The sequence below is a fragment of the Prionailurus bengalensis genome, chromosome D4 (genome assembly GCF_016509475.1).
Source record: "Prionailurus bengalensis isolate Pbe53 chromosome D4, Fcat_Pben_1.1_paternal_pri, whole genome shotgun sequence".
Lineage (NCBI taxonomy): Eukaryota > Metazoa > Chordata > Mammalia > Carnivora > Felidae > Prionailurus > Prionailurus bengalensis.
The window spans coordinates 40781729-40803611 of record NC_057359.1 but is presented as its reverse complement, the minus strand read 5'-3'; the positions used below and the strand labels follow the sequence as shown (position 1 = coordinate 40803611).

At 37.6% G+C, this 21883-nt stretch overlaps 1 protein-coding gene across 1 annotated transcript in view; it reads right to left on the bottom strand.

Moving 5' to 3' along the window:
- CCDC171 (coiled-coil domain containing 171) overlaps positions 1 to 21883 on the bottom strand; it is a 315466-nt gene that overhangs the window by 187314 nt on the left and 106269 nt on the right. The window contains 5 exon segments of the mRNA XM_043566993.1: positions 957 to 1145; positions 2708 to 2875; positions 5439 to 5639; positions 6687 to 6776; positions 8550 to 8656. Coding sequence (XP_043422928.1) covers positions 957 to 1145; positions 2708 to 2875; positions 5439 to 5639; positions 6687 to 6776; positions 8550 to 8656 — 755 coding nt within the window.

Genomic DNA, 21883 nt, shown 5'->3' with positions numbered 1-21883 from the left:
GATCATGACCTGAGCCAAAATCAAGAGTCAGAGGCTTAACCGACTGAGCTACCCAGGCACCTCGAAATGCAGATCATATCACATGTCACCCTGCAACACTGAACACAACAAATAGCTACTTTTAGAGAGTGTATTAATTCATTCAAATTCATAGAAGAAGGCATAAGTTCACATGTTTGGGAAAGCAGAATGGTCTTATTTTAAGCAATCTGAAACTATTAACAAACAAAAATAATATTTTTAATTAAACTTGCCAATAGAAGTATGAAATGATATAATTATGGACCAAATAAAGAGGTTAAACACTGAATCAGAGTCCTAAGCATCTTATCTTAGGAACACATGAACTATTATCAAAGTCAATACCCCCCCCCAAAAAAAAAGTATACACTATCTTTGTATGTTATTCCTGATTGGGCAAGGATGACAGTTAACAATATAAATTATGATGAGAATAATTTATATAGGGAAAAATACAGCTATGTTAACTACCCAAAACTTCTGTTCTCAGTCGAATCCAACATAAAAAAAAAAAATAATTCATCCAACAGTGATAGGAACCCCCACAAGTGTAATAAACTGGACAAAAGGATTATCTAGACTAAAACTGACATTTGACCAAATCTCTTAACCTTTCATTTTAAAAATAAATAAAGGAAATGCAATGTTATCATTTATTTGATCAGCGCATTCTAAGGTGCTTTAACCAGAAACCTACTTCCCAACTTAACTGTAAGACAATCCTTAATACACATGCAGACACACATATACACGCACACACACATGCATTTGTGAGTATGTGTATGTGTTTGCATGATCACATGTATGTGTGCAGAATAAGTTCTAGGCATTCTCAAAAGTTCCAAACGGATTTGGCATTGGTACTAAAAGAAAACACCTGAAATAGTAAAATATTTGATCAGCCCGTTTTTTAAAGCTCTGCAGGAGAAGCATACCTGTGCCCTCTTCTGCACCTCAGAGAGGAGCTCGGAGTACTGCAACTCCAGTTCCTTCTTTTGTTTCTGCCAGCAGCTCTCTTGGGCTTTGATCTGCTCTGCCACTTTGTTAAAAGTGTCTTCCTGTGTGTGCTGAAGCTCCCTCATTGTGTCAGACTTGTTTTTACAGATATACTCCAGATGACTTATCTAAACAGAGAAATGCAACAGAGAATGAGATAGGCTCACAAAACATTTCTTTGTACATCTCCCCCAAAACCATCCAAAATTTTCACCTATGATTCATTCCTTAAGCTCACATAAAAATTGTAAGTTAAAATGAAAACCCAAAAATTAAGAAACAGAAATCGGTAGGGCAAATAATCATATTTTAGAAGAATATGGTGTCATTTATATGCACATACGCTGAGATGACAAACCATTTTTCTCTTTCTAATAAAGTTACTCACTCTAGAATCAACTTTACTGAGAAAATTAAGAAGACTATTCTTATTTCTAGAACCAAAGCTCTTCAATGGGAAACAGCATTTCAATGAGATTTACAAATCTACAAACATTTTACATATAATAAAACAGAACAGTACAACCATTTTTTTTATTTCACGTGCCAAATGCTGGAAAGAAAATCATCTGAGATGTACGACAATTAATGATGTTTGAAACTATGAAAAACTGTTAAAACATAATACCATCTCAGAGGGTTCAAACATGTACTCATGTTAATTGCCAGTAATTTTCAAACCCATTATACGCACATTCACAATCATGAACAGCATCTGGGCTTTTCACAATGTATTCCCTCATTTCCTCAATCCTACTTCTCAGTGCCCGTGGTTGTATTTGCCAATCGAACCAAGGCAAAATGCCCTCAGTCTAAAATTAGGCCAAGATGCTGTTTCAGTAATTCAACAGATTAGAGTTAAAAACAACAACAACAACAACAACTTAGGTAAGTTTTTCTCTTCACGTCCCATAAGAGCAAGTGCCATTTCAACTAAGATCTGGAAACCGGACCACATAACATAGTTCTGACCAGTTCAATAGACCCAGGATAAGAACTGGTATCTTCAATGGTGAAATATGTTGGTCTGCTAAGCCATTTTAATTTTCCATCACCAAAATAGGGCTTTTTAAAAAAATTTTTGAAAGACTGAATTTCTGGGCTCATGAATGGTAAAGTGATCCTTAAGAGTCTACTGTTTTCTCCTACCGTGTATACCTCTCACATGCTACAGCACAGAAAGGGTTTTGTAATACACATCTTATTATAATTCAAGAAATATCATAAACATAATTTTAAATTTTTAAGTGCTTTTAAAGTAACACCTCATTATTTCCTGAGCAAAAATTTTAAGATCATGTTTTTGAATAGCTGTATCTTGTTTCTATTTTATGCTAACATAAAGAGTTGGTTTATTAATGTAAATGACTAAGTTCTTTGAATTGCTTCATCAGTAAGATTAATTTATTTTCTTTTAATTAGGTCCCTGTGGCTAATACTGGCTAGTAGTATTAGCATGTCCTGCACAGAGTGTGGAGCTTAGAGACTTCATACAGACTTCAGTCACATTTACATGCCCACAGCAATGGCATCAAACTGAGTTGTAGACAAGCCATAATTAATGGTATTGAATTATTAACACCCAAATTCTTTTTGAAATAAGATGAATGTCAGCCCCTCTTAATGATACTGTGATGTGGACAAATGTCACTGAATTTAATAGAGGTATCTGGTGCCTGAGGACAGTTACCTTCTCATTAGCCCTGGTGAGGTCTGAGATCAGGGCATCAACATTCTCCTGCAAGACTGCACAGAGCTCGGACCACGAGAATTTATCCAGCATGCCTTCTGGTTGTTTTATGAGCACACAGCCTGCTATCAAGTGCTGATACAAGGTATGAAGAAAGGTTAGCTTCTCCTGTGAGAAAAAATAATAATAATTCCAGTATATCCACATTGTAAGAAGTAAAACACACACTATGCACGGGGAAGTATTTGTCTCAAAAACTTGAGAAGGAATTAAAATGTTCAAGTCTCAGAATACTCTTTTTTTGGGTACTTTTTTTACATTCAAAACTACACAGCAGATACAAACTTAGAATTGATTAAACTTGGTATTCAAAACCAAAAATCTGAAGTCTAGAAGCCAAAAGACCAGGGTTCTTACCCCAGTTCTGTTACTACTGAGGATGTCACCTAAGTGCCTGTTCAGACATCACCTTTCTCAGATACATGACATGTCTGGACTAATTGTTTCTAAGCCCTTTTAACTGGATGTCGGTATAGTCATTCTACAGTTTCATATTTACATCTGCCCAAACAGATGTTATTTAAGTCAAAAAAAACAATATAGAGAGAAGACTGTTGCTCAGTTCCACTGAAGACAAAGTTATACAATATCTGTGCTTTACATGTACACAATTACTCAGCTTTCTTCTTCCCCCAGAGATTCCAGTTTGCTTACCTCTTATAGGAAATCTATCCCAAGCCCCTTAGGCAAAGCAGACAGTGATATGAAAGATATGGAAGAGGGGTTCATCTGTTTTCCCTGTAAGTTCATATAGTATTTGGCACATTGAGCATTTACAGGTGTTTAAATATTACAAAGTAACAGGCAAAAAGAAATGGACATGGCTGCCCAAGACATATTTCCAAAACTGTCCAATTAGAAATATACAATAAAAAGTTCTTTAAAATTATATTGCCATTGTAGTAACTAAACCATCCATTGTTTAATGACCTAGAAACACTATGCTGTAGAATTCAGTAAAAAGCCGATCCCATCTTGAACACACAAAAAGTTTATTTACTAACGTGCCAAATGGCTCTCTTTATAAGGTGTTTCATCTATAAACTGCCAAAGAGTGGAACTCAAGACAAGGCAATTGTAAAGCTGCAAAAGGATATTTTATGTAGATAATAAGTTGCCTCAAGATTTTTTTTAATAGACCAGCAAGAAAAGAAAACTTTTAAAAGAAGGAAATTTGAGGGGGGAAAAATAGAAATGCTAACCTTCTAGACAAGAATAACTGTATCTAGCATATGCAAAGGTTTTGTGTTTATAAATTGTGGGGAAAGTTTTTCTATATATATCAAAATGTGTATCTTTAATTGTCTCTAGATGACACCTTACTTTTTCCCAATATAACAATTTAAAGCCAAAAAATTTTAATATGTAGTTACAGCCACTAACTTGAGTTAGGATATCAGAAGAATCTTCATAAATATGTTACGCCTTTTTCTTTTTTAAGCAACTAAAGATGTCTTTTGCATTTTCAACTGGGTTGAGATACTTAAAAACCTTATTAAATCCAACTAACCAAATGTGATATTCAGGCACTAAAGGTCTTCACCCCCCACATTTTGCCAAGTGATCAAGTTCATCCTAAAGGATAATTCATTGTGTCGCCATTATGTCCTTTTTGCTTGGGCTGTGACAAACCATGCATGATAATCATCCATTTGGCGTGAAAAGAGAATCTCAAGATCCAAAATCAATTCACACATGTTGAACCCAACCACAATGCTGTAGACATGCTGACTTTACAATACAGTCAGGCTTCTAGTTTCCTTTACTTTAATCATTATCTGATGTGTAGAACAATTCCAGCCCCTTCATGTGGACACAATTTAAATCCCAGACTGTAAGAAGAGTGGAAAGAATGTTTCCTTTTTACTCTCTTGGCATTCATGTCCATATTTGTTGGAGTAATGAACTCAATATGCAGGAAGACTCAGATAAACCAGCTCCACACTAGCTAAACTAGCTCTATATCCCATGGGTGAAAGAACATATAAGATAACAATTCCATTCACCCAGCCTCACACAGAATATAAAAGTTTTGCCATAATATTTTAAGAATTTATTAATAAATAAAAATGCATAGGCAACTCTCGAGGGCATCCAAATAAAGGTTTAATATTGTGGGTGACTTCTATTTTTCCACATTTTGGTTACTACCCTGTAATTGTAAAGAGTAAGGAGACTGTCTATTAGAGCAGATATTACTTCTGTTTTGCAAATAAGGAAAGATGTGGAGAGACTAAGCTGTGTGGCTTGTCCATATTCACATTTTGCAAACAGAAGTACCACTAGCCAAGTCTGGTTCTTTCTGATCATGAGAAACATATTCCCACCATGTTCAGCTGTAAACTACTGAAATAAAAAATAGTTTTGTCAGTGGCAAATAGACAAACTTTGAAAGGACCATCAGGAGCGTAAGTACTGGGGATACAAGCAGCACGAGTGACCGAGGGGTTAAACTCTATCACTTCTCTCCAAATTAGGATGACCTGATAGTGAAAGAGTGACCGATTTTGCGACTGGCATGACTATTTCAAAACGGTTGGCTCAGAACAATTTTTTTGAATTAAATTAAATTTTTTTGAATTAAGTAAAAATAGCCACGTGATGTATGTAAATTTCTAAAACCGAGATTAGTGAAGGCCTTTCCTGCCAGGCATCCTGTCTCAGGTGATACCTCGGTATCCTTCTGGAAAGCCTGGGAAAGCTTCTGCAGTTCACTCTCCGATTGGGCCGCTCGAGCCTTTTCTTTCTCCCAACAGTGCAGCACATTTTGTAGTTCCGCTTTCAAAGTGCTTATGAGAGCCTCTCTGTCTGCACATTTAGTGCGTAAATGACTTAACTCCTTACTGACATCAGCCAGTTTATCCTGAAGGTCCTGTCAGAGATACAAAATAAAGAGACCATATGAAGGCCGGCCAATAAAGGGGCAAATGTAAAACACATAATGAAGACTTCCTAAGCTTTACCATAAAAGAATCGTAAAGGCAAGCATCTGACTACAGTGCCAAACATACTTAGGCATTTTAAGGTATTTGATTGAATATATTTTCTAAAGTATGCTATTGTAGCTCAAAAGTTAGGAAAAAACTGCTAAGTTTTAACATGTAAACATAAAATATTCCCAAGATAGCTAATTCCAAAAAGCTCTTTGAAAAGGACTTTTCCTTTCAATTCATCATTTAAAAAAATAATAATAACTTGGTAGCTCAAAGCATTTTAATAACATGTAAATAACACTTTTAAATGAAATCTTTTACCTTCCGTATAAGAACATTTACTTCCCAATGACATGCAAATTCTAACAGAAATCTCATATGTGGGACATAAGATTCTGAATTATTTCTTCTTCAACCTTATTAACAAACTCTACTGAAGTATGTCCATGACAAACTCAACATTAAGCAATACAAAGACATTCTGACTCCCACACTTGCCTCAGTATGATTCTGCAAAGATGTAATACATAAAACCAGTGCAGAGAATAAAATAAACTGTTGTCCTGGACCATAGCCAGGTGCGGCCCCAGCCCGTTACTAGGCCTGATGCATTAAAAACAATGGCTCCACCCTACAATGATGAAAACTGACTCCAAATACTGATGTGCTTATGTAAAATATGTTGAATATGTATCTGAGGCTGGGCATTAAATCTTAAATCGTTTTTTTCAGTCTGTGGTATTATAATTAAATCTGGGAAATGCATTTTTCCTTTAACCAAAATAATTTCCAACCAAGTTTTATTTTTTTAATGAAAAAAACATTCTTGTTTCTTTGATCAACAATAAAAATTCAAAACTGTATCCAAATGTACTTAATAAAAAATAGGCAGAAACATTTTCAGATAGTTCTACTTTAAAATATTCCCTCGATAGTCATTTGGGTCTCTTAATACAAAAAGAAAAAGTCATTCTAAGTCCTAATACCTTAATATTTTTAGTGTGAGATTCTATCTTCTGTTGGGTAGAACTGAGTTCATTCGATGCTTTTTCCTTAGCATCATTCATGCTGTTTAGCTGATGAAAGAAAACGGAAGTTACTTTTTTTGTATTTTTCAAGGACGGGTAACTCAAAAAAGCTAATCTTTAAATGTTTTTTATGCAATTACTTAAATACCAATGTTCCAATAGTGATTAACAGTTAAAAAAAATTCTTTCTTTTGGTTAACTATGTCATTTCTGTCACAAGTGCGCATGGCTAAAAAGAAAAGAAAGCATTCAAGCTTAAAATGTCAGTGATGTTACTGTGCATTTACTCGATGGCTGGATAAAGGATTTTATTCTTACTGTAAACAAATACAACTTTATTCTTAAAATCCTCCTGGACCAACATGCCAAAAGCAGTGGCATCTATAAGGAAAGAGAAAAAGGACAGAGCTGAAGACTGTTCTCTCTATACATCATGAGGGTATTCACTGGTCTCTCCCTCCATATGACAACTTCAGGGTCGGTCACAGGCAGTCCTACTGGGAAGGCTTGTGGCAGGTCATCAGTTGGTCCTGCTCCGCTTGTGATTTATTTTCTTTGACAGTTCATTCTTCTTTCTGTCAGACTGCTCTTTTTGCTTTCTTTTCAGCCACCCCCTTGGTCTCCCCACTGCTGTCTCTGGCACTGGTTCACAACAAAGCACATTACTAAGCCAAAGCCTGCTGAGTCGACTTTTCAACTGTGCTGAGGATCATGTGACATTCATCCTCCCAAATAACAATTCGCTGTGGGTAATATGTTCCTAGTTACCCTGCAGCTTCCAGACCTGGGCCTCAGAAGAGTTTCAGAAAGTACTAACAATACAGGTTGCCTTGTCTCACTGGGAGCGACTTGGCAATATTTGTTCTTTACGGCAATTTAATTATTCCAGCGGTCATTTTCGCTTTTGCCTTCTGAACAATGACAGAGGGCATTAAGAAGGCTCACTTTTCCTCCTTTGTTGACCTTGGTAAACTAAAGCAAAAGAAACCTCTTTCGAAATGTGAAATATAAGGATATGATGGCCTTGTATTACTTGAAAGAAACAAATAAACAAAAGGATAAACACTAAATTCCATGCTATGTGGCTTGTCTTTGGTTTGAACAGTCTGTTTGTTGTTCTGCTAATTGTGTTTAATGTAATTATTTCATACTCTCTAATTCGACAAGATGCAACTAAACAAACTCTTCAATTTTTAAGCATAAACTCATAAAATATTTTAATACCCAAGAAAATTATCAACCCACACATTAAACAATACAAATGAGATGATAAAGAGAAGCACGAGATTTTTTAATCAGCAAATTAAAAACTAGCAGGCTACATCAAACAGATGCTTGTTTTTGAAAACTTCTAACAACAGTTACGTTCTTTAGAAAATGAGAACTTCTCTCTTTATTTCATTAAGACCTCCTCAATTTCTAGAAATCTTAACCTAAAATAATTGACACAGCCTCAATTTCCACTACCTATCCCTAATTTCATAAAAGCACATTAACACTTAAATAGAAACATATGAACACAGAAGACTCAGTGCAGTTTTTTATTAAGTCAAGATAGATACATTTTGAAGGCCGGGAAAGCGACAGAGTCTTTGCAACTTTGAAAATCACAGTGTGACTGCAAGAGTTACGAAAACGTAAGTGAGACACGACTTTAGGCCACACTTAAAGAAAGAACAGTGACGGACAATTTATTATTTTTTGTATCTGTGAAGCTGTCAATTCAACATCCCCCATCTTTCTGACCTTTGTAACAAGCAAGGGAATGTACTGCTGCAGGCCGAAGGCTATATGTGTGGAGCCAAACAGTGCCAGTGTTACCTCATTAGACGCGTCTTCCAGCTTGTTCTGGTAATCTGTCAAGGTACGCCTCAAAGTCTCAAGGACAACAGAGAAGCTGGGAGGTTTATCTTTGTCCTTGTGGATGCCTAGAGAAAAATGTAAGATGAAAATATATCCCAAAGTCACAAAGAGACAAAAGCTAAGCAAAGAGTAACAGAGAGATTACAATTAGATAGAGCTGAAAAGGTATTAGGAAACATCGAGGAGAGTCGTATTCTCCAAAGTATACTGCTGTATAGCCAAGTATTAATAGCCTTTCTAAACAAGTGATCAAATTAAGTTCATAATATATCAAGTTCAGACTTATGGCTACTTCGTACCTTACAAAGGCCCACACTGTAGTTAGTAGTGAGCTCTTTTCTTTTCTTTTTTTCCTATCTTCTAAATAACGTATGTGTACATACCTGTTATCCAACAATTAAATGAACAGTCTATATACTAACATTGTTTGGGGGAGTTATATACATTTACTCTGGTCCTTGTGTTTCTGATCAGTCAGGCTTATTTTGCTTAAATAATAATTTCTGAACCCAAGAGCACATCACTTTCTGTTATACTTGGAAATATTCTTCAATCCTTAAAATTCTCAAGTTACAATTTGAAATAAATAATAAAAATGCTATTATCTACACAGGCCCACATCATGTTTCAATTAAAACCCTTAAAACTGATACTTATTGTAAAAATATGAGTATTTCCATATTATGCCCTCAAACTATTTTAATTTAGTTGGGCCATAAGTCAGTTGGGCTAATCAAGGTCACATGGTCAAATGTAGTTCAAAAGATTAATCCAAAATAATCAAAAGTTTAGTTTTAAAAACCACTTTAAATTGATTGTCCACTGTACTTCTGTTAAACAAATAGCAAATTTTAAAATATTCTTATTAAAAGATTTTTCTTTTCATATTATAATTTCTCCCTAGCATATTTTATAATCTAAATATTTCAATAAACAAGAAACATATTTTCAACAAGGGTGATTTCAAAAAGAAGCATTCATAATATACGTTTTATTATTCATTCATATACTTTACTGAATTCCTACTATGTACTAATCCAAGGTATTAGATACATGGAGGTAAATAAGATTGGCGTGGTATCTGTCCTCATAGAATTTACAGTCTAAAAAGAGGAGGAAAGATAGTAAGCCAGTAATTACATGAGATCATTTATCCATTCTTCATGTATTCAATTGCTGGAACTTTGGAAAGATGGGAAAGAAGGCAATAAGAAAGGAAAGAAGAATAATGGAAGGAAGGAAGGAAGGAAGGAAGGAAGGGAGGGAGGGAAGGAGGGAGGAAGGGAGAGAGGAAGGAAGAAAGGAAGAAAGAAAGACAAAAATAAAAGGAGAGAGAAAGAAGAAAAAATTTTGGGCTCAATGACAGACTATCTCAGCACATTGTTGATATTTAGTGTTTTAATTTTGGATAAAATGTTACTACTAAATTGATTATATTCATCAAGGTATAATTTAAACACTATCTCAAGTATGAGTACACCTTAGATTTTCTTTAAACAGAAGAAGAATATTTAACTTAAAAACCAAAAGTAATATAGAAGCAACACATATCCCAGCTGGGCAAAAAAAAAAAGATGCTGCTCTGAGCCATGATAATGGAGAAGACAGTACTCTTTGTAATTACTATGAGTTAGAAAGACAACTCATTAAAAATTTTATTAAAAGTCTTACCAAATATATTTTTTAAAAAATTGCTCTTGCACAAGATAAAAAAAAATGTAATGTATAATTCTTTTCTTTTGCTACTACACAAGTAGGCCATGAATAAATCATTCAAGGACACTCGGGAAATCTGCTGGCTTTTACAATAAGGGAGAAAACTTCCTCTTAGAAATTCAGAAGAATAAAACCAGTTTAATATGAGTGTTGAGGGGTAAGGGGACAAAATGACCTCTCCTTACTGACCCATGCATATTCTTATATTCTACATAAAATAAAGTTTCTTTGCTTGAAAATGTTTATACAATAAAGTTCAGTTGAAGTACAACGTATACATTAAGTCACCCACATCCATCATAAAAAGAAATAGTTCCTGGTTCCTTAACATGGCAAAAGGCTTATAAAGAAAAAGAAAAGGTCACTAGGACCCAGGACCTTATTGACTAATTTGACTTACCCTAATAATAACCACTGCACCATGGCCCAAGAAACAATAAACAGTTAAAGATATCAAAAGGAGCTCTAAAAACGCAGATAAAGAGCAATAAAAAACAATCTGAAAAGTGGTCATAAATGGCTTTTCAAAGGTCAAAGTCCAAATGAAGAACAGAATGTGTCAGAACACTATATGCTTCAACAGCACTAACTCGAAACCTTCCAATGTCGTCTATATGCGTACGTCTCTGTACTGGATGCCAGCCTATACTTGCACATCACCACTATCTGCTTCAATCTCTCTCACTCACTTTTAATATTAAGACCATTTCAACTCTGGATGTTCCTTGGCAACATTTTTTGTTTGTTTGTTTTTTGTTTGTTTGGGTTTTTTTTCACATTTTATTTCATATTACTACGAGACATCATAACACTTACATTAAATATAAAAATATATGCATGTGTGTGTACCCATATCATAACCCAGTGAATGTTTTATTATTTATAATGATATTCTTCTCTTCTGGTATGTACAATATGATTTTGTTTTGTAGACACCTACTTGAGCATTATTATCTTTTGTGATTCAGGGCGAATTACCTGAACCTGACTCTGATTAACAATTCCACTAGGGTTGTGGCATAATTATCTGGCTGAAAAGGCCAACCTCAACTGGCTGTGCTTCTTATCAGAGAAGGTTCTCAGGGAAGAATAAATTTTCCATCTTGTTTGGGACTAATCAATCTCTTGTCAAGGGCATATATTTCTTTCATTATCTCATAGTAGATTAGAAACTGCTAGCCTAATATATAGCACCCAATTTCTATGTTTCTTAGGTATAGACTTACCTAAAATTATTACATAAAGGCAAATCTTTTTTTTTTTTTTTAATGAATAGCCCATAGCAGAGAGAAGATAGAAAAAAATGGCTACAACCTCTCTATTTAAATGTTTTCTTTCAAATGCCTGGGTGGTTCAGTCAGTTGAGTGTCCACCTGGTGATTTTGGTTCAGGTCGTGATCCCAGGGTCATGGGATCGAGCCCCATGTCAAGCTCCACGCCAAGTGTGGGACCTGCTTGGGACTCTGTCTCTCTCTCTCTCTCTCTCTCTCTCTCTCTCTCTCTCTGTCCCTCTTCCCCTCACACTCTCTCTCTCTAAAATAAAAATAAAAATAATAATAATAATAATAATAAATAAATAAATATTTTCTTTTAGACAAGCTCAAAAACTAAGTATTTCTACATGACCCAAATAAACCACTGCTTTTGAAGCTAGTGTTATTACTTCGGTACCCTGTAATTCCACAGTAGAAACATTAAATTGAGTCTATCTCTTCAACTTTCTCAGACATTCATTCTCTTATCTACCTCAGTCTCCTGCAAGACTCCAAAAGGGGAGAATTATTAACAAATAATGGAGAGACATGGGGTGCCTGGGCAGCTCAGTCAGTTAAGCGTTGACTTGGGCTCAGGTCATGATCTCACAGTTCGTGAGTTCGAGTCCCATGTTGGGCTCTGTGCTAACAGCTCAGGGCCTGGAGCCTGCTTTGGACTCTGTGTCTCCTTCTCTCCCTGCCCTTCCATGCTCAAACTCTGTCTCTCTCTCTCAAAACTAAGTAAGCATTTAAAAAATAATAATAATAAAGAAATAACAGAGAGACAATAGAAGACAAAAGACTGAGATTTTTTTAGACTACATATATGTGTGTATATGTATATATGTATAAATACATGTAGAACATGAACAGTCATGTTCATCCTTAGAATAGGGGGAAAAAGAAAACCCTGTTATTTAATGTGGATTTTTAATCACATAGTAAAACACAGACAATAACATACAAATGGGTTTTACCTTCACCTAAGAAAGTCTAAACATTTAATACATTGATGATCAAGAAAATTCCTTTTTCACTCTAAAAGCATTAGATATAAACATTTTGTTGGCAGATATGCTTTTCAAACTGAGACTACATTCTGTATATCAATTTGCTTTATTCACTGAGATCATAAACAAACTTCTTCCTTATCTTGTAAACACAGGTACCCATTCTGGAGTTCTTAAGGAAAATGGCTTATAACTCTTTTAACATACAGAGAATATTTATAATGTAAGTCTTGCTCACCCACCCCTAACTATGTCTCCAGGGAAAGTAAAAAAAAAAAACAAAACAAAAAAACCTTCCTTTACCAATGTTTGAGAAATGCATTGGTGAGGGGAGTCCCAGAATCTTTCATGAGCTAGCTCTATATGGCTTGATAAGCTCTGTGCAGCTGAAAGGCCATAGATAACAGCCATCAGGCTGGGTCCCTGAAATCAATGAAGACAATGGTATCTGGAGTGACAAAGACCAGGTGGTAGCACTTAACTTCCAGAAACAAAATGGACATGTTTACCATAATGGAATCAAAGTAGTAAACAAAATGGTTTTACCCACAGAGATCACAGGTGTTGGCTAACTGATCATGGTGTTCATAGGAGTAAAATACATACTCTACTTAAATGTTATATGATTTGGGGGGGGGGGGTGCCTGGGTGGCTCAGTTGGCTAAGCATCCAACTCTTGATTTTGGCTCAGGTCATGATCTCACCATTCGTGAGCTCGAGCCCCGCATCAGGCTCTGCAATGACAGTGGGGGGCCTGCTTGGGATTCTCTCTCCCTCCCTACCCCTCCCATGCTTGCTTGCTCTCTCTCTCCCTCTCTCTCCAAAAAATAAATAAACTAAAAAAAAAATTATTTAATAAAATAAAATGTTATCTGATTTGTATAAGAATAAAAGTTCTAAGTCTGATTACCAGAGGTAGGACTTAAATCAACTCAGAAAAGAGTCTTTGCTCTCAGTCAATTATCAGACTTGGGCTAGTTCATAGACCAGGTGTCCCTTGAATAAAGAGGTAGGGTCCCGTTTGGAAACCCCAACATACTGCCAGAAGGTCATACTGTAAATCTTCTTCCTAGCCTTCCTCAAAGAAACATGCAACCATTTGCCAAGGTGACTATGCACTAGAGAAGGGGAGTTATTCACTGGGATAACTAGACACTGGATCTGAACTAACACTAATTCCTGAAGAACTAACATGCTATTATGGTTCACTAGTTAGGGTAGGAGCTTACAGAGGTCAAGAGACTGATGAATTTTGGCTCAGATCTTTCGCCATTGGGCACAGTAGGTACTTGAACCCAGCTTATTTCCCTAGTTTGGAATCCATAACGAAGAAAAGACAAATGCAGAAACTGACACCATATCCATATTGGTTACCTGACTCAAGCATTAAAGGATTTACAGAGGAAAACCAAACAGAAAAAAAGCTAGTGGAAGTCACTAGAACTTTTACCTACCAAAATAGTAAATCAAAAGTAATGCCACCTTTCTGGAGAGATTGCAGAGATTAGTGCCTCTGTTAAGGACTTAAAAGATACAGGGGTGGTGACTTCAACCACATGAGCATTCAACTTATCTGGCTTAGTGCAGAAAACAGATGAATCTTAGGGAATGTCAGCATATTACTGTAAGCATAGTCACATGTGATTCTAAGTGCAGCTGCAGTGAAAGATGCAGTTTCATTGCTGGAGCAGGTCAATACATTTCCTGGCAACTGGAATGAAGCTATTTCTTCCAACCTTTTAGAAAAAAAAAAACTACCTGAACAGTTTCTTTCGGCTGTCAGGGCTAGCAATACACCCTCACAGCTTTACCTCAGAGCTATATTAACTCCGGCGCAATCCAGTCTATAGGAACTTTGATCAACTTTTCATTCCAGAAGACTCTCATGTTCTACTTAGCTCCCTACCAAGTTGATGATGGCATTCTGACTGCTCAAGCTCAAGCAGGTCCTTACAGAATCTTAGTGTAAACTTTCAGGGAGTTGCAACAAAGCAAGTCATCTTCTACAGATAACTATTCTCTTCTCGAAAACCAAGCTATAGGGGGCGCCTGGGGGGCTCAGTCAGTTAAGTGTCCAACTCTTGATATCAGCTCAGGTCATGATCTCACAGTCATGAGATTGAGACCTGCATCAAGCCTGGCATCCAGGCTCTGTGCTGAACATGGAGCTTACTTGGGATTCTCTCTCTCCTCTCTCTCTCATTTTCTCAAAATAAATAAACATTTTTAAAAAATCAAACTTGCTACTAGTCCTCAGCAGATAATACATCCATGGCCACCAATTTACCAAGTGACCTGAATTGCCTATCATAAAATCATTATTGTCTGATCCACGATCCATAAATTTTGGCACACACAACAGCACTCTATCATCAGATGAAAGTGGTCTATACAGTGTGAAGGCACAAGTAAGTTACATGAGCAAATAGTCCAGATTCCAGTGGGCCCTATTCTTGTTATATTGCTTCCTCTCTTACCCACACCCTGAATCCATGAAAAATTTCCTATGACCCATTGACTAATGGGAGAAAAAAAATGGGCTCAGTATATAGACAGTACTGTATGATATGCTGGCACTAATTAAAAGTAGACAGTTGTGGCACTACAACCCCCCTCAAGGGTGGCCCTGAAAGATAGCAATGAAGTGAAATCCTCCCAGTAGTCAAAAACAAGTTATGGACCTGACTATTATTTTGCCTGGAATGACCAAAAGTGCAAATATACACCAATTTGTGGATAGTAGCTAACTATTTGACTAAAATGGTCAGGGCTTCAGAAAGAACACAACCGGAAAATTGGTACCAAGGTGATCTGGGCAGGAGCACGTGGGTATACCTCTCCGAATGGGCACTGTGCCGAGAGCAGCCAGTAGAAAAAGATCTTAATAATCAGGAGGACAAAATGAGGCATTCTGTGGATGTCAGCCAGCATCTTTTCCCAGCCTCCTCTGTCCTTACCACCTTTGTTTTCCTTACAACAAAAGGGTCATGGCAGCAAGGATGGAGACAATACATGGGCTCAGCAACATGAACTTCCATTCACCAAGACTGATAGGAATACAGCCCCTGTTGTATGCTAAATCTATCAAGAGCAAAGACAAACAGTGAACCCATGAAATGACACCATCATTAGGAGACCAGCCAGCCACCTGGTGGCAAGTTGATTTTACTAAGTCACTTCCATCATGGAATGATGGAATGTTTTAGTCTTACTAAGGTAGACACTAACTCTGGGTATAGAGTTGCCTTCCCTGACCATAAAATTTCTGCTGAAACCACCATCTGTGATTTTACAAGACACCTTACAATTACAGACTCCACACAGCACTGCTTCTAACTAGGGAACTCAATTTACAGCAAATTAATATGGAAAATGGCTCATCTTTATAGAATTCACTGGTCTTACTATGTTTCCCATCACTCTGAAGTAGCTGGCATACAGCATAGTTGAATTGCCTTTTGAAGAGTCATTACAGTGGCTGGATGGCAACATTTTGAAGAACAAGGATAATATTGTCAGGATATAAACTGTGCTGTGAGTCAGCAATCAATTTGTGGTATGTTTTTGCCCTAGCCAGGATTCATGGTTCCTGGAATCAAATGTTGGAAATGGGACTGGCTCATCTCACTATTACACCTAATGATTCACTAGTGATGCTTTTCCCATCCCAGAAACTGTAGATTTTTTTTTTTTGGTCTAAGTCTTGATTTTTGAAGAAGAAATGCTTCAGCATGAGACATACCAACATTCCATTAAAATGCAAGCCGGGAATATCACCTAATCATTTCTGGCCTCCCCAAACCAGGAAACCAAAGAGCAAAGAAGGTTCTTCTATACAGGATAATTGGCCTTGATTATCAGGGGAAATTTTGTAGTATGTCTAAAGCAAACTAGAGCAATCTAAAATAACAGGACATCCCACAAGGCATGTCTTAGTACACTAATGTTCTGTGATAAAAGTTAATACACCAGGGGCACCTAGCTGACTCAGTTGGTGGAGCACACAACTCTTGATCTTGGGGTTATGAGTTCAAGCCCTGTGTTTGGTGTAGAAATTATTGTAAAATAAAATATTTTTTTAGGAGCACCGGGGTGGCTCAGTTGGATAAGCATCCGACTTCGGCTCAGGTCATGATCTCATAGTTCGTGAGTACAAGTCCCACATCAGGCTCTGCACTGACAGTGTGGAGTCTGCTTGGGATTCTCTCTCTCTCTCCCTCTCTCTCTGCCCCTTCCTTATCTGCCTGCTCTCTCTCTCTCTCTCTCTCTCTCTCAAAATAAATAAATAAATAAACTTCAAAAAGAATAATAAAATAAATAAATATTTTTTTAAAGTTAATAGACCAGTAATCTCACTTCTGCATATATATCTGAAAGAATTGAGGGGCACCTGGTTGGCTCAGTTGGTTAAGCATGAGACTCTTGATTTTGACTGAGGTCATGATCTCATAGTTCGTTGGATTGAGCCCCATGTCAGGCAGGGCACTGACAGTGTGGAGCCTGCTTGCATTCTCTCTCCCCCTCTCTCTTCCCTCCCTTGCTTTCTCTCTCTCTCTCAAAATAAATTAATTGTAAAAAAATAATTGAAAGCAAGGTCTTGAAGAGGTGTTTCCACATTTATAGGAGGAGTATTTCCAATAGCCAAAAGGTGGAAGCAAGCCAGGGCGCCTGGGTGACTCAGTCGGTTAAGTGCCAGACTTCAGCTCGGGTCATGGTCTCACGGTTCATGGGTTCGAGCCCCACATCGGGCTCTGTGCTGACAGCTCAGAGCCTGGAGTCTGCTTCAGATTCTGTGTCTCCCTTTCTCTCTACCCCTCCTCCACTCATACTCTGTCTCTCTCTCTCTCTCTCTCTCTCTCTCTCTCTCTCTCTCTCAAATATAAACATTAAAAAAAAAAAAGGTGGAAACAACCCAAAGGTCCATCAATGGATGAATGGACAAACAAAATGTAAATATTATTCAGCCTCAGAAAGGAAGGATTCCTGTCACATGCTATAACATGGATGAAACTTGAGATCGTTGTGCTAGGTGAAATAAGCCATTCACAAAAAGACTAATACTACATGATTCCACCATATGAGGAGTCTAAAGTAGTCAAATGCACAGAAACAGAAAGTAGAATAGTGGTTACCACAGGCTAAGAGTAAGGGGGAAGGGGATATGATGGTTAATTTTATGCATAAACTTGCCTGGGACACAGATATTCAGTGAAACAGTATTTCTGGGTGTGTCTATAAGGATGTTTCTGGATGAGATTGACATCTGAATCAGTAGACTGAGAAAGCAAATTGCCCTCCCGAGAGTGGGCTGGCCTCATCCAATCTTCACTGAAGGTCTGAATAGAATAAAAGGCCCAATAAGAAGGAATTCTGTCTCTCTGCCTGTCTGTCTTCACGTTGAGACACTGGTCTTCTCCTTCCCTTTGACTCAAACTTAGACTGGAACCACACCCTCAGTTCTCCTGAGTCTCCAGCTTACCCACTGCAGATCTTGGATTTCTTAGCCTTCATAACAGTGTGATTAATTAATGATCCCATTAGAGCACTCTTATTAAAGTCACTCCCTTTGATTTTACAAATGGAAACTATGAGCATGATGAAGTAGGCCAATTTTGGTCTGTACACCTGTGGATTGGGACGCGAGAGAAGTAAGTGAGAAGAATTTGGCAGATGACACTAAGGAGACCTATGTGCTGCTCTGATAGGCATCCTCAGCTTCTCATTGATCCATGAATATCCAGTTAAAAAGTACTATCCATGGGGTTCACAAGGACAATTAAAATTCTCAGGAAGATACCAGATCTAGGCAATAGTCCTTTACTAAAGAAGTAAAGCAGGAGAGAGAAGAGGAAAAGTCAAATCTGTTGCCCTGATTATCCTAAGAGCAGTCCCTGAGACTGCCCAATCCCTGGGTGATGTATATATGCCTAAAGGCATCTAACTCTGTTACCATTATTTCCCAGGGTCCTCTCCAGTAGAAAGAAAAAGAACACCTCTAGAGTATTACAAACGATTTCCTCAAGGAAGGAAAGGTTGATGAAGGTCAGAGGGTTCTATTTCAGTCAACACAAAAATCAAGCACCCTGAGGAGGATCCAAGACTGAGCCACAAGAAAAGTTTTTTTTTTTTTTCACGTACCTAACCAAGGAAAAAGTACATTCTATGTGTTTATTAACATCCTCAGGCAGAGGTGAAACTGTATTAGAAGAAACACTTGAGGCAGGGAGACTGCATAGGTTCAAAGTGGGAAAGGATATCTCCCCATACACACCCTGCTGTAAGAATTTTCACCAGAAAAGAAAGGAGATATGAACAGCTATAGTACTTCAGTTTTGGTTGAAAGTAGACATAGGAAATAAATATCCCTGTTCAAGCAAATGAAAACAATCTTGCCTAATAAAAGTAGGCAATCAAGGTGACATTTCTATGGCCGATTTTAGATTGTACATCTTTTCCACTTAAGGTCAATCTTCCTGGTTACTCCTTATGGACTGCTACCCAAAAGACCCTTATAATTAGGAAAGAGACTCCATGACTACCTTTATAACCTTAAAAACTGAAATGCAAAATAGACATTCAACCGGATACTAATTCATTCACACTTATATTCATTAATATTCAACAAATATTTGCTGAGCAACTGCTTTGTGCCAAGGAATGTTCTACTGCTTAAAGTACATTAGCAAATAAAAGAGACAAAGATCTTTGCCCTCATGGAGCTTGGACACTGTAGTGATTAATTTTATGTGTCAACTAGACTGGGCTAAGGGATGCACGTAGAGCTGGCAAAACGTTTCTGTGTGTGTCTGTGAAGATGTTTCCGAAAGACATTAGCATCTGAATCAGTAGACTGAGTAAAGATATGCCCTCACCAATGTGGGCAGGCATCATCCAATCTATTGCCTCCCTACACCCCACTACAGACAAAATGGCAGAAGAAGGGCAAATTCTCTCTTCTAGAGTTGGGACGTCCATCTCCTCCTTCAGACTCCACGAGCCCCTAGGTTCTCAGGCCTTTGGATTCAGACTGAATTATACCAATGGCTTTCCTGGTTCTTCAGTTTGCAGATGACACACAGGTCATGGCATTTCCCAGCCTTCATAACCACATGAGCCATTCCTATATATGATATATATATCATATATATATATATATATAGATATATATATATATATATACCTTTACAAAGAGGTAAAAAAGGAAGTAAAGCATTCTTCCCTACTTGCCATACTGAAGAAGTATATATATCCTATATATATTGGTTCTGTTTCTATGGAGAATTCTAATACAGATAAAATAAGTGCACCATGTAGTGTGTTAGAAATGTTGGACAGCCATAAGGGCTTCAGGGAAGAAAAAACGTAGAGCAGAAAAGGGAGAGGTAGGGAGACAAGTGACATGGGGGTGAGCAGAGGGTAGCCTTCATAGGGTGAGACCTCAGCATGCAACTCTTGATCTTGAAGTCCTAAGTTTGAGCCCTACATTGGGGGTAGAGCTTTCTTAAAAAAATACAAACTCTCACTCGCATTTAAAAGAATGTGAAATAAATAAAATAAAATAGACAAGAGAGAAAGCTATGCAGACACATCTGTGTGAAGAACTTTCCAGGTGGAAAGAACGGCCTGCACAAAGGCCCCCAGGGCAAGAGCATGTTTGGTGGCCTCGAGAAACAGCAGGAGGCCAACGTGGCCCAAACAGAGAAAGGTGCAGGGGAGGTCAAAGGAGTGATCAAGAATAGGGGCAGACCATGTAGGGTCTTGAAAGCCCTTGCTGGCACTTTGGCTTCCATGCTTCGTGAAATGCAGAGCCCAATAAGGTTTAAGGCAAAGGAATGGCAGGCTCTGACTTAGGTTTTCAAATGATCATTCTGGTGGCTTTAGAGAAAACAGACTGAAGGGAGAGTCAGGGAGAAGCAGAGACGGGTTAGCTGGAGGGGGCTGTGTCGGAGGCATTAGGAAACAAAGTGTGAACTGTCACACTGATCAACGGTGAGAAAATCACGTCAAATCCTCTAAGTAAATGAATTCCTGAATGTCTTGGACCAGCTGCAACTTTGCTTCATCCTCTACCTGAAGATAAGCTGACGGGTTACTCTTGCTTCAGAAACATTTCTTAATGTAGAAGTCCCCAGAAGCTGAAGAAGACGGGGAATACAACACCTGGCAGCTTCTGTCAACTCCGGACTAAAATTAATCCAAAAAAGTAATTTTCATTCACTCCATTTTATTTTTTTTTATTTTGTGTTTTTTTTATATTGAATATAATTTATTGTGAAATTGGTTTCCATATAACACCCAGTGCTCATCCCAGCAGGTGCCCTCCTCAATGTCCATCACCCACTTTCCCCTCTCCCCCACCCCCCATCAACCCTCAGTTTGTTCTCAGCTTTTAAGAGTCTCTTATGGTTTGCCTCCTTCCCTCTCTGTAACTTTTTTTTCCCCTTCCCCTCCCCCATGGACTTCTGTTAAGTTTCTCAGGATCCACATATGAGTGAAAACATATGGTATCTCTTTCTCGGCCTGATTTATTTCACTTAGCATAATACCCTCCAGTTCAATCCAGGTTGGTACAGCCTCTCTGGAAAACAGTGTGAAGGTTCCTCAAAAAATTAAAAATAGATGTACCCTATGACCCAGCAATAGCACTGCTAGGAATTTACCCAAGGGATACAGAAATGCTGATGTATAGGGGCACTTGTACCCCAATGTTTATAGGAGCACTTTCAACAATAGCCAAATTATGGAAAGAGCCTAAATATCCATCAACTGACAAATGGATAAAGAAGATGTGGTTTATATATACAATGGAGCACTACTTGGCAACGAGAAAGAATGAAATCTGGCTATTTCCATTTTAAAATGCAAGTCAAAACAAACAATTTTGTAAGCATCTAAATTCCTTCCATAGATTGCTCTTCCTGGACTGGGGAGTGTAGATACTGAGTCTATATTGAACTGAAAGCTACAAAGAGGTAAAAAAGGAAGTAAAGCATTCTTCCCTACTTGCCATACTGGAGAAGAGTCCATCTCTCTTGAAAACCCTTCTGGAGGTAGCTGAATTAACTTTGTAACAAATTCTAAGGCTGAGCTGTCATCACAGAGTAACAACATGTCTCTGTTTAAAATAGACTTTTTTTTTCAAACACATATACACTGTGAGATATATACATGTTTACATCACACATGCACACAGGATGTTAGCCTAGATAAGTTTTTATGTTATTTTATTTGCAAGGAACAAAATATTTGTTCAACTTTGTGTAGGCGAAGCCAGGCCTGACATAGCAGACGATCTTAATTGTCCGGGTTCTTC